Source organism: Stomoxys calcitrans, chromosome 4 (assembly GCF_963082655.1).
Source record: "Stomoxys calcitrans chromosome 4, idStoCalc2.1, whole genome shotgun sequence".
NCBI lineage: Eukaryota > Metazoa > Arthropoda > Insecta > Diptera > Muscidae > Stomoxys > Stomoxys calcitrans.
In genome coordinates, this window is record NC_081555.1 from 31,211,872 (window position 1) to 31,226,635 (window position 14,764).

At 39.8% G+C, this 14,764-nt stretch overlaps 1 protein-coding gene across 1 annotated transcript in view; it reads left to right on the forward strand.

The window, feature by feature from the left end:
- Positions 1–14,764, forward strand: part of LOC106083911 (calpain-D) — a 35,585-nt gene that overhangs the window by 3,650 nt on the left and 17,171 nt on the right. Inside the window, exon 2 of the mRNA XM_013247218.2 lies at positions 7,178–7,704. Coding sequence (XP_013102672.2) covers positions 7,178–7,704 — 527 coding nt within the window. The remainder of the gene's footprint in view (positions 1–7,177; positions 7,705–14,764) is intronic.

Genomic DNA, 14,764 nt, shown 5'->3' on the forward strand with positions numbered 1-14,764 from the left:
AAGCAGGCGTTCAGCGTCATAGCGGATGAAGTCCTTCATCGGCAAGGACTGCCGCCCTACTGTACAACACGCTGCTACTACAACACCATAAGCGGACATGCAAACCTCTGCGCTACGGTGGCCTCCTACACAGACGTACTTCATATACCAAATTTCAATCCCATGGCAGCCGGTTGTACATAACGGATTAACCCGATGTATTCCTTCGTCGGCAAGGACTGCCGCCTCAGTGTACGACACACTGCTACAACAACAACCAAATTTGCGTAAAAGTTCAAAATTCTAGGGGCTCAAAAGGTCGAAGGACCATTTTACACGGGAGTTATATCCACATCAATATGAAATACAGTTATGTGCAAAAAAATAGGGACAACGGATAGACAGAGGATTCTAAAGCGCATAAAAAAAGAGCTAGATTGATGTTTTACATCTATTTCTAATGCATGTAGACTTCAAAAATAATTTCCGTTAAAAATGTTAAACAAATACTTTTTGTTTTGTGCCATTTTAGGCATAATATCAAAATTTAAGGGGTGGAAAATAATAGAAAAACTTCAGGCTTTCAAACGTAAAACTGCAAAATTAGAAAGAGGAAGGCAAGTTGTGAGTTAAAATTGCAGCCACATTGTGTTCTAATAGCTTGTTAGTAACTTAACGATATCTTGTGCCTAATAAGCGCTTGGATCACCCTAGGCATAGAGTGGTTTCAGTTCGGGCGAGCCGAAACTGGTATAATTACCTTTGGAGCTGAAATGGGTAGCCAAAATTCAACTGGACTGACGTATTCCCCTTATTTGAGTTTTAATGATATTCCAAAAATTTTAATCGAATTTAGATTCGCAGAGGTGAGCCACCCCAGAACAGATATTTTATTGCTTCTATGCCAAGATTGTCTGTATTCAGATAATAGAATATACTATAGACGGGACTCACTCCAGACTATATTTCTTCTTCAGCCAGATGAAAATTTCATATTGGACTATATCGAATATCAAATTTTGGCATCTATATACAAATATGGCAGCTATATACAAATATGTTTAGAGGACTGCGATAAAGAAAAAGAGCAATGGTAGCGCTCTGGGTCCAAATCCTGCTGAAAACATTAGAAAAAAATTTCGATTTGACTATAGGAAACTGGATGAAATGGAAGATGTTTGCCATCGAATACCTGAGAAGAGGCACTGCTGGCAACAGTACGGTCTTGGGTTGACGGATCTCTGGTATTGCCATCTGGATTAGATTTATTCGAGGTAGGTTAGGTTAGGGTTGTGTTAGGTTGAAAAGAGGGTGTTTGAGTCTGTAATAGTTTTTACAGACTTTTTGATCCGAAAAAAAATAAAACACAACAACAAACTTTCAAACTAATTTAAGTTCCGAATTGAACCACTTTATTGACTTGCTTGTTGCTAACGAGAAAGACTAGTAATTATATGCAAAGCTAAAAATGCAATTGCAACCAAAAATGCAACTGCTTTTATGTATAAAAAAAGGCTTCATGTACAAAAAAGGTTTATGTACACACACGCACACATACATTAACGTGCATCCCCAATCTAATGGAACAGACAGCGGCTAGACAGCGACCAGACAGACATGCGTAGGCGTGTGTGTGAAAGTGCATGCGAACTTAGATTCTTAGGCAGGTAGTAAAATTGAGATGATGCACAAAACAGCAACAATAACTTGCAAACAATTTTTGGGCATGAGCAACAGCCAAACTAACAGGGCCGGACTTGCAGTTAACATCCTCCCCCCGTTGAAGGTCTTGGGGCTTCAACTGATTCACTTATCGGCAGTACGGCTAGTTTGGTTATGGCTCGCTTAAAGATTCCGCTACTTGTTCGAACATTCACCACTCGAACTATTCCGTCTTCGCCCTTTATAGTTTCCTCCACTCGTCCCATTTGCCACTTTAGTGGGGGCAAATTTTCATCTTTTATTACGACCATGGCACCAACAGATATATTGTCACTTTGAGCCTGCCATTTGGATCTCTCTTGTAGCAGCGTTAGGTAGGACGTACTCCACTTTCTCCAAAAAATCTGTTGCAATTCCGATACCTTTTGCCAACTGTTGAGACGACCGAAATTTATCCATGACATATTCGGCTCGGGTATTGAAATAAGTGGACCACCCACTAAAAAATGGCCAGGCGTCAATATATCTAGGTCCTCAGGGTCCTCGGAGAGCGGGCACAATGGACGAGAGTTTAAGATTGCAGAAATTTGGCAGACTAGTGTGCGTAGCTCGTCGAAAGTAAGTTTGTTTAGGCCAACTGCTCGATAAAAATGGAATTTAGCAGACTTTACAGCCGCTTCCCAGAGGCCACCAAAATGTGGGGATCTGGGTGGAATAAATTTCCAATCAATGCCATCATCAAGACATTGATCATGAATGGCATTTAGATGTGATTGCCTCGAAAACATCTGCTTTAATTCATCCAACTCATTTTTTGCGCCCACAAAATTTGATGCATTGTCTGACCAAATCGTTTTGGGTTTGCCTCTCGTGGCAACGAAGCGTCGAAGCGAGCACAAAAATGAAGGTGTTGATAAATCCTGGACAACCTCGAGATGGGTTGCCTTTGTTGAAAAGCAAATAAATATGCAAATATAGCATTTCACAGGAGGGCGGCTCTTCACCTCCGACTTGTAAAAGAATGGCCCACAAAAATCGATTCCAGTTGTATGAAAGGCTCTGTTTGGCCTTACTCGGTCTGAAGGCAAATTTCCCATGACGTTTTGGAGCAATTTCGGCTTCATTCTAAAACATCGGACACACTTCGAAATAATGGAAGCTATCAGCTTTCGTCCTCCAATTGGCCAAAATTGCTGTCGAATTGCAGCCAGCAAACACTGAGCTCCGGCATGAAGTAGCTTGTGATGAAAATGCATCACCATTGATGCAGCAAACGGATGCTTTTTGGGCAGAATAATGGGGTGACGAGCATCAAAGTCCAGGGTTGAGTTTTGGAGACGCCCACCAACTCGAATTAACCCAAACTCATCAATAATAGGTGCCAACGAATACAACTTGCTAGACGATGCAATTTCCTTATCTGATTTCAACGCCTTGTATTCCTCAGAAAAATGTACAAGCTGAATGTTTTTAACCAGGAGGCGAGTACCAGCTCTAATGTCGTCAGGGGTTAATACTTCGGTATGGGCACTCAATTTGGAATATACAAATTTAGAAACATACGCAAAAATTCGTTGCATTTTCAAAAAAGAATTGCGATACTTACACTGTATCGACAAATCAGTAAGAGAGGTCGTCAACAATACATGTCTTCTACGCTCAGGTAAGTCATCCACATAACTTGCAGTATCAGGCCAGTTTGATGCTTCATTCAGCAGGAAGTTTGGACCACCTTTCCACAGTGATGAATGGAGTAGCTCCCCAGGTGTCGCACCTCTCGACAAGATGTCTGCTGGATTGAGTTTTGTTGGAACGTAGTGCCAGGTAATTCGAGTCCCATATGACTGAATTCGAGAAATTCGATTGGCAACGAAAACGTTGAAGTTGGATGGCAGCTCTCGAAGCCAGGACAACACCACCATCGAATCGGACCAACAATGGATTTCACAGTGAAAATCTAGAGATTTCACCACAGTATCAATCAGCTCAGCTAGAAGGCATGCAGCTGAAAGTTCGAGTTTTGGTACAGTGAGCGTCTTCAATGGGGCAACTCTCGATTTAGAGCACAGAAGTTCAGATTTAATGACGCTGTTGAATTGGGACCTCACATAGACACATGCGCCGTAAGCAGCCAAGCTGGCATCGCAGAAACCATGAATCTGCAATGATGCCGACGCCATTGAAACATGCCGTGGAAATGTGAAACGGTGCATCAGATCGAATTTCGAAATATATTCAATCCACAATGAATGTAGTGATTGAGGCAAGCTTTCATCCCATTGAAGATTGAGTTTCCACAGATGCTGCATAAACATTTTTGCCTTTGTAATGACTGGACCAATCAAACCCAATGGATCGTAAAGGCGGGCAATCGAAGATAAAATGGACCGCTTTGTCACCACCTTCCAGTCATCAATGGGGGTAAAAGAGAAAATGAAACTATCACTCTGGGGATCCCAAGTGAGCCCAAGAGTTTTGGTGACATCTGTACCGTCATGAAATTTTAACAATGTTTCACAGTCTTCTGCAGGAACATCCCGTAGGGCATCTGGATCATTGGAGCACCACTTGCGAATCAAGAATTCGCCCTTTTTAAGCAAAGCTGTTACTTGATGCCTTATCTCTTCGACCTCTGCTATGGTATTGCCACCAGAAAGCATGTCATCTACGTAGAAATCACGTCGGGGTCACCAATGTTTGAGTCTGTAATAGTTTTTACAGACTTTTTGATCCGAAAAAAATAAAACACAACAACAAACTTTCAAACTAATTTAAGTTCCGAATTGAACCACTTTATTGACTTGCTTGTTGCTAACGAGAAAGACTAGTAATTATATGCAAAGCTAAAAATGCAATTGCAACCAAAAATGCAACTGCTTTTATGTATAAAAAAAGGCTTCATGTACAAAAAAGGTTTATGTACACACACGCACACATACATTAACGTGCATCCCCAATCTAATGGAACAGACAGCGGCTAGACAGCGACCAGACAGACATGCGTAGGCGTGTGTGTGAAAGTGCATGCGAACTTAGATTCTTAGGCAGGTAGTAAAATTGAGATGATGCACAAAACAGCAACAATAACTTGCAAACAATTTTTGGGCATGAGCAACAGCCAAACTAACAGGGCCGGACTTGCAGTTAACAGAGGGTGCAGATATTAATCCGCCCCATGCCACTATATACATACACCTCAATCCCATTGCAGCCGGTTGTACGTACCGGATTGACCCAAAGGATTCCTTCATTGGCAAAGGCTGCCGCCTCAGTGTACAACACACTGCTACAACAACAACAACATGGACATACACCTAAGCCAGTAATCGGCTTGTTGTGCGCTCTAAGATCTATAAAGTAACCTATCAAAAGAAATTTTTAAGTAAGGAATTCCTTGCTACTTACAAAATCCTTAACTGTTTTCAATACCACTCTGGTATTGTGTCTCCACCTAAGTGCCAGGCAATGGCAAAGGAAATGCCTCAACGTCTCGTCATCTTCCCCGCATGCCCGATTTTACATAAGTGAGCTCGTAGTCCTATGTGTTCCGTTATGATACCAATAGCTATACTGACCTCCTTCTTGCTCCTTTCAGTAATAGCCTCTTCTTCTCACGATCTGGATCCACCGATAGGATTTTCGCCGTCCTACCGACCGTTTCGCTGTTCCACAATGTTGCATACTCATTCGTTGCCCACTCCCTTAACTCGGATTGTGTCGACCCGAAAGGCTTCGGGTTAACCAAGTTTATTGACGGCAGTCCTCTAGCCTTCAACACCAAATCTTCTGCCCTTTCATTTCCCCTTACTCCGTTATGGCCCGGCAACCAAACGATGCGGATTTTGCTATCCTCAGAGAAAGCGTTAATCTCCTTCTTACACTACAAGACTGTTCGTGACCTTACCGTCCCGGTTGTTATTGCCCTTATGGCAATTTTACTGTCGATAAAGATGTTCATACTCGACGTCCTCACGTTAGTATCACACCATCTCACGCATTCTGTGATCGCCCGGATCTCCGCCTGTAGGATCGTATTATGGTCAGGCGGTTTAAAACAGATCTCAGTCCCTGGGTTCTCAATGTAAACCCCCAGACCCATTCTGTCCTCTAGCTTTTATCCATACGTGTAACATGATCTTCCAGATGACAATACTAGGGTACCGTTAATCCAAGACTGTGCCGATGGCAGCAGTGCCTCGCACTCGATTTCAAGGTTCATCTCAGGTATCCGATCAGAAACCTCTTCCCTTTCTTCAAGGTTTCCTATCGTCGCCTCGATTATACCGCGATGGTATGAGCTGCTCCCATCCTCAATCCGTTCTTCCATAGCCTTAAGTCTCATAGCCGCAGTGGCTATCTCACACTTAATCTGTATGTCAATGGGTCGGATATCTAGAATAGTCTCCAGTGCCCTAGTGGGCGTGGTCCTCATCACTCCGTCTATGCCAAGACAATAGGTTCAGAGAGCAACATAAGGGCCCTATGTTGCACTTTTTCTCCATAGCAGTCCACCAAACTTCAGAGGCGTATGTAAGTATTGGTCTAATCACGTTCCTGTAGAGCCAGTGGACTATCCTCGGATTCAGACCCTATTTCGAGCCTACGGCCCGTCTACATAATGCCAAACATCGAGGTAACTTTTTTAGTATTTAGAGGGACAAGACTGGACTGTGCATGTCCATAGTGGCGTCGGTGGGTTAGTATCCGCACGATCTTTTAAATACTAACGTTAGCTTTTTATGGGACCTACTTGTATTGCCTAGTCCGAACGAAGCGCCGCAAGTCGAAACCACTTAGTAGAACACTTAAATACGGCTAAATGTCTAACAAATGTCCCCAGCATTAGTAAGGGGATAACTACCGCTAAAAATTTCTTCTGATGTTCTCGCCAGAAGTCGAACACATGGGGACATGCCATCCTTTGCTACACTGTGGCCTTCGTGCAAGATATATTCATTTACAAGAAAAAATATTGAGTGCACTATCTGTCAAAATCAGTGATTAGTTCAACTCTGATTTTGTGTATGTTACCAGTTCGCGCCATTTTACGTTGTTTGTGTGTAACATGGTTCTTAACGATAATACACACACAACCAAAATTCGTTGACAGATAGTACACTCAGCTGCTTACGGTACACTACCTGCCAATTGTGTCATGCCTTGGTGTCATAAAAATAGGTCTTTCGTTATGGCTTCTTGAATCCCCAGAGAGCAGAATTTTTATATGATCCGATTGAAATTTTACATGGGAGGTTGAGGTTGAGGTGTATCAAAATCCTTGTTTTCAAAGTTGGTAAATTTTGTGAGCTTGTTAGTCCCATGGGAAAAATGTGGCATATTTGGCAAAAAGCAGATTAATTTTAACAAACACTCATTAATTCAATAAAAAAAATGTCGTTTTTTTTCTTTGTTTCTTTTCCTTATCTACATGAAAAGTTTATCAGAGAGACACCACACCACACCATACCATACACAAACAAAGAAATTGAATATTTATTAATGCAGTACATAATTGTATGGATATTTCACATTTCAGGAATGAATACAAACGCGTTTATAAGTCGCTACTTAGAGGTTGTCTCAAACGACCACAGCGGAATCAACAACATTTACCGGCTAATTGCGTAGATTGTGAGAACACAAGAAAATATGTAAAAAACTCCATAGAATTGTTTCATCACTTTTCGAATCCATCATTAAACCGTCGCTGGGTGTGTGACAAATGTGACACCGATAATAATTCGGTGACCTGGCATTGTTTGATCTGCGATACCGTTAGTTATCTGGCGCCCATATACAAGGAAACGCTGAGTCATCGTAAACTGCCGCATTACAAACAGTCGAGCTTTGATGGAGGACAACATCTGGATGGAAAATTGAAGCGTAATGACAAGAAAATACCCTACTTTCGTAGAACGCAAAGTTTGACATCGGATAAGTCATTTTCATATCGCAGTTGCCACATATGTTTTGTCAATAATCGCAAAGATATTTTCAACTTGCCAGAAACCTTTATGCATAAATATTCTGCAAGTGGAGCTCAAAGCTCAGATGAGATATTTGGTGAGCAAAGAATACCTATAATTCAACATTATTTTTTTCTTCTCTCTTACATACATACATACATATATCTCTTTAAAAGCGTTTATGTTCTCTTTTGGTTTTTAATATTAAACGTACAAACTTATGTTGGGTTTTTTTTTTTTTGTTTTAAATTTTAACTTGAACTTAATAACGAGGGCATTTTGTTTAGTGTATTGGGTTAATAACAAATAATATTGTATTTTGTATTAACCAGTTGTGTAATTGTTATTGATCACCCTTATTGTTGTAACTAATTTGATTTTAGCAGTTTTGTATGCTCCTACAAAATGTAGACATACATGGAAAAAGGGTATATAAAAACTGATTTTAGGAAATCGTCGATAGTGCTGACATATATAAAAGTGATAAAACATATGTAGCAAGGCGTATTAATGAGGTAGCCGCATCGGCGAATTGCTACAACAAAGCATCTTTCAAGGCGCCTTGGCATCTTTTTCGGAACTTAACGGGACGAAGAATTTTAAATTTTGCGGCAAATTTGCTCCGACCCAAGGCGTATTTAATACGGTGGCCGCATCGGCGATTTGCTACAAGAAAGCATCTTTTTTGGGAATTTCATATGTCAAAATTTGTAAACAGGGCCAAAAAAATTCGATTCGCCCTGACATTTAAAATTTTCGGCATATTGGTTTCAACCAATCAGAACAAGAAGAAAGAAGTTAATTGATTTTTAAGTGTCAAGAAAACACATATTTAAAAATGTTCAAAATACCAATTAGCTCCAGAGGCTCTATCCACAAAACTGGCTGGAACACTGAGGTCCGATCTGTGTGGTGTTCATTGTCACTATCACCAGAAGCTTAGCTGCGAGCTACCGGGCACGTCCACAGGTTGCGGATAGTGGAATGGTCCAAACGGAGTAGCTGCAACGGCAGTCTCGGACAATCAGCGGTATCGAGCGGACAGTCTCAGTGAGAGGCCGGGCGGCACCGACTCTTGCACAAATACTGAGTGCCTATGATGCCCTATGACCCCCCTTGACACAAGGGGGGTTATTGGCGCCTTCAAATAACCAATGGCCACCCTGTTCGCGCGGTGATTGGTATTTTGGACCAGAACGAGCTTGCTCACCTACAGGAGCCTGATGAGGATCGCCACCTTCACATGAAAATGTGGCTACAACAAAAACCCAACAAACCACCAAGATGGCAGGTTAAAATAGTTTTAATAAGTGAATGCTAACAAATGGCTCAAATAAGAAGATTGTTATTAGAGCTCAATCACCATAGGGAGGGGTTTTGTACCCATTTTTTTTTTGGATATCTGTCGAATATTCAGGTCATTTCAGAAGGACAGTTAAAGTTTGTTGGCTATCAGGATGATGTTGTCATCATGGTGTGTGGCCGTTCAGAATGTATATAGTATGCTGCCAAAATGCTAGGTAACTTGCTATGTTCATGTGACCTCTCCTAGATGTCATAGTGCTGCCACTCTTACTACTAAATGTCCTGAAAAACCATAGCAATGTCAGGACTTCGACCTTGCGCTGGTCACATGACGGATCTAAGCTTGATTTGTGGGGATGAGCAGCAGTCATAGACGATTGAGCACCTATTTTAAGACTGCTCTGAAATTACGAGAGTAGGTGCAGGATTATCTTCATGCAAAAGCCCTTTCGCCATTCTTGACTACTATAGCTTTAAATTCCATATTGGAGGGAGCTTTTCCAGACCGCCTGGCCGTTTTGTCATGCATGTTGGTTCCTTATCTTCTTCATTTTAATGTCCGGCATTGTATTGACGTACATTTTATCAGTGTTCTTTTACGCTTTTGGAATCTTTCGGGGACGACACAATATACATAAGTTCCCCGAGTGAAACATATGGTGTGCCATTATGTACCCTAAGTTTAGAAGCCATAACAGCAGCAAACACAATTTATAAATTATTTATTTTAAATTCAAAAATGAGTTGACATATCAGTTGGGTTGACGTTGCCACCTTATTAAATACGCCTTGATATGTAGTATATTGCCTTTGTTATTATAGATCTCTAGCAATGTTTAGTTGTTCACTGACTTCTATTAATTTGTTTAAAATCCATTTTTATAACCATCACCATAAGATATACGAATTTTGTCTTTTGTTTGTAAAAATTGCCAATTTTTGCCCATGAACATTCCACTAAGGAACAAGGGCAAACATCTCACATATCAATGAGTGCTGTCCGATTTAAGTTTTAAGCTCAATGATAAGGGGCCTCCTTTTTACAGCCAAGTCCGAACGGCGTGCCGCAGTGCGACACCTCTTTGAAGAGAAGTTTACCATGGCACAGTACCTCACAAATGTTGCCAGCATTAGGAGGGCAAAACCACCGCTGAAAATTTGTCTGATGGTCTCGCCAGGATTCGAACCCAGGCGTTCAGCGTCATAGGCGGACATGCTAACCTCTGCGCTACGGTGGCTTTTGTTTGTAACACTTCGAAATATCGATATGCGACTTTATATGTAAAGTTAAGTTGATTTATGAGCCGTGTTGCAATCTGGCCACACTTTTTTCGCATTTGGTCTTTTTGACAGCTGTCACTTGATTTATTTATTATTTTTATTATTTATTAATAGATTGAATTCAAATTACAATTCAAGAATAGTATTTCATAAAGTTCTTAAATACAATCTATGTTAGGCTTAGCAAAAATGCTGTTAGCCGTAATACAATGCTTATCACTAAATTGTTGTTTGTTTCTATATGTTTCTTGCTTTTTCTTTTTTCATTTTGGTTATTAAAAACTGAATTCATTAATAATTAATTTTCTATACTTAGTACAATTTTCTATGTATTTATATAGTGATGAGTTATTCGTGCCATTTAATATATTTAATACTTCGGACTCATTAAGGGAATATTTTCCGAAATAACTTTTTCTAAATTCTCTTCCGAAATAACTTTTTCTAAATTTAAACTTAGTTTGGTTTGCCTGTAAAAAGTAATCGTAGCATTTATACAAAAAAAAAACATGAAGCTTGGCCGTTCCGAACTTTGGATGACCATCACTTTACCACATTTCGTCAAAATCTGTGGAAAAATACAGAATTTATTATTCCATAGCTGCTATATTCGATTTGGACCAAACTCGACACGAAGATTCTAACACAGCCCAATGTTCAAAATATCGGCAATATCGGCATTTATGGCCTTTATATGGGTTCAAGATCTTAAATCGGGAGATCGGTATATGTGGCAGCTATATCCAATTGTAGTCTCATCGAAACCGTATTCCGCAAAGATTACGAGGGGACACACATAAATCACTGTGCCAAATTTCAGTGGTAATAAAGCGCCTTCTATGGGTCCAAGATCGAAATTGGGTACATATGGCACCTAAACCCAAATATAAAGGGTGATTTTTTTGAGGTTAGGATTTTCATGCATTAGTATTTGACAGATCACGTGGGATTTCAGACATGGTGTCAAAGAGAAAGATGCTCAGTATGCTTTGACATTTTATCATGAATAGACTTACTAACGAGCAACGCTTGCAAATCATTGAATTTTATTACCAAAATCAGTGTTCGGTTCGAAATGTGTTCATTCACCGTAACGTTGCGTCCAACAGCATCTTTGAAAAAATACGGTCCAATGATTCCACCAGCGTACAAACCACACCAAACAGTGCATTTTTCGGGATGCATGGGCAGTTCTTGAACGGCTTCTGGTTGCTCTTCACTCCAAATGCGGCAATTTTGCTTATTTACGTAGCCATTCAACCATCGCTGAACAAAATTTGTCAAAATTTGAACACATTTCGAACCGAACACTGATTTTGGTAATAAAATTCAATGATTTGCAAGCGTTGCTCGTTAGTAAGTCTATTCATGATGAAATGTCAAAGCATACTGAGCATCTTTCTCTTTGACACCATGTCTGAAATCCCACGTGATCTGTCAAATACTAATGCATGAAAATCCTAACCTCAAAAAAATCACCCTTTAGTATGATCTGGAGCGTCTGGAGGCCTAATACAACTTGCTGTACAAAATCGTAGCGAAATCGGGTAATAAATGCACCTTTTATGGGTCCAAGAACTTGAATCGGGAGATCGGTATATTGCAAATTTTGCCCATGAACATTCCACTAAGGAACAGGGGCAAACTTCTCACACATCAATGAGTGCAGTCCGATTCAAGTTTAAGCTCAATGAAAAGAGGCCTCCTTTTTATGGCCTAGTCCGAACGGCGTACCGCAGTACGACACCTCTGAGTGATTTCCGATATAAGTTTAAGCTCAATGACAAGTTACCTTTTATTGCCGAGTCCTAGAGAAAGCTTACACGACAGAAAACATAAGACAATTCTTTCACCATGAGGGATTTCTAGCTGGGATTTGAACCCAAGCGTTCAGTGTCGAAGGCGAACATGCTTACCTCTGAACTACGATGGCCAAAAAAGACGGTGGGATGATTGTAACATAACAGCTTTGACCTCCAATGGTCAAAGCCATTTTAATTCCATTGTAATTGCGAGATGTGCCGGAGGGCAGGAGGTAATGCAACATGTATGAAAAAAAAAGATTTGATTATCAAAAAGAGTTATATGTTGGCTACATATCAGATGCTAAGAGACCAGATATGCGATTAGATTAGATCCCCTGATTAGATTCCCTCAATGTCAAAAATAGGAATAGTTAGTGGCTAGTGACTGGGACACAAATTACAAGCACCATATCACCTTGAAGCTAATAGGCTGACTGCAAGGCCTTTTCCTAATAATCTTAGTTACTGATTTTTGTCACTACAAAGCAGACAGCATAGAAAATAATAACAAGTAAATAACTGAAAATTTTGTTCAAAGATAATTAGCAAAAAAAAAAAATGGTGTCCAAGGTATATTTATTCACTATGCTTTCACATGTTCATGTTTTTATTTAACAAATTATTTGAATTTGTTTGTCATAAATAATTGATTAATTGAGAAAGATAGCCAAGGTACTCTTGGTGGCTAATTATCAATCCAATAGACATAAAAGTCAATCGAAATTGTAATCAATCAAGAATGTTATTACGTACGGGCAACTTGAACACAGGTGCGCAGGCATTTGTATGCCTAAGTAAACACAATAATTCCATCTGGAACAAATGTAAATATCGAATTAGGACGTGTTCTTTATTCGGTCAGGGTAGACATTTCTCAACCGGAATAGACATGATTCTTTTAGATTCCTTCGAGGCGAAAGAGCGGTCTTTGTGAAACACAAGTTAATATGAAAGGTATTTTTATATTTGTCTGAAAATTAATACAATTCTAATGGAAGTGAAGATAAAAGCTCAATGCAGAATAGAGGAGTGAGCTGTCATCGATACGCTGCCCCCTTATTTATAACACGCGATGCCAAATGACAGCCGAACTCATTAAGGTGGCGACACTCACACCTAAGGCTTGTGTAATAGCCGTTGCACCCTCTTTTTTATCATTCGCTCAAGTGACGCCATCTGTAAAATGTGTTGTTTCAGCATCCTTGACTTTTTGTGTTATCAGATATAAACGATTTATTCGGTTTTGACATTTTTTTTTTCAAAAAAAGAAATTTTTGCATGGCCGCCTATGACGCTGAACGCCTGGTTTCGAATCCTGGCGAGAACATCAGAAAAAAACGTCATCTGTGTTTATCCCCTTCTTCTGCTGGCGACATTTGTGCGGTACTATGCCATGTAAAAACGTTTCCCCAAAGAGGTGTAGAACTGCGGCACGCCGTTCGGCCACTTATAATTTTTCAAAAGCTAAAGAGGTAGCGAAATCTGATTAGGCTATCCGCTAAGGCTATCTAGGGATCTGAACTTATCTGCGAAACCAAATGAATTGTTTATGCAAGACAATGTAGGTTAGGTTAGGTTGAAAAAAGGGTGCAGATATTAATTCGCTCCATGCCACTATGGACATACACCTAAGCCAGTAATCGGCTTGCTGTGCGCTCTAAAAACTATAAAGTAACCTCTAAAAAGAAAATTTTAAGTTAAGAATTCCGTGCTGCTTAAAAAATCCTTAATTGTTTTCAATACCACTCCCTTAAGTTGGTTCATGTGTGGTATTGTGTCTCCACCTAAGTGCTGGTATCTGTTAGACACGAAAGTCGCGCAATGACAAAGGAAATGCTCCAACGTCTCATCATCTTCCCCGCATGCCCTACACATGCTATCACTTGCCGCACCGATTTTACATAACTGAGCTCGCAGTCCTAACTAAATTTAACCAATCGTCGATTAAAACATCTGGGCTTTACATAGAAAAATTGTCCTTAATGTTGCTTGATTGGTACACCTAGTGCCCAGTTTCACTTGAATATTTAAGGTACACAAAAAAAAATCGCAAAACGAACTTCGAACTTTAATTGAAAATCAAATCATTTTCAATTAAAAAATTAATTGGCTCAATCATTTGTTAATTGAATACTATTTTTTTCAATTACAGTCGTGATTGAAATTTTTGCCACTTTCAATTAAAAATTTTATTGATTCAATTAATTTTTTAATTGAATCAAAACAATAAAAAATAAATAAAAAAAATTAATTGATTCGATCGTTTTTTTAATCGAATCTTGAAAATTTTTTCAAATATGGCACTCAAGTAAATTCAACTGAAGGCTATTTTGTCTCGTACTACAATATATAAAGGGAAGGAGATTTAAAGGACAGCCGTTTCTACGTGCGGATGCCCGATGGAGTCCTTTATCGGACAAGGGCTGCCGCCTCAGTTCAAAACACACTGCTACGACACTGCTTCCCGACCTCAAAATTTTTTGAAGAACCCCGACATTACTGTTGAATTTTATGGAAATTGGTTCAGATTTATATATAGCTCTCATGTATATATATATATATATCGCCCGAATTTCACTCCCAGAGCCACTGCAAGAGCATTCATTGGCCAATCTTCCGAAAATTTTTTACATCGCTTTTCTCGACGACTATTTCGACTATCAGGTTTAGATATAGCTCTCATGCATATGTTCTTCTGATTTTGAGAAATATTGCAATAAAGTGCTCATTTGTTAATAGATTCTCTCGAAATTTGGCAGGAGGATT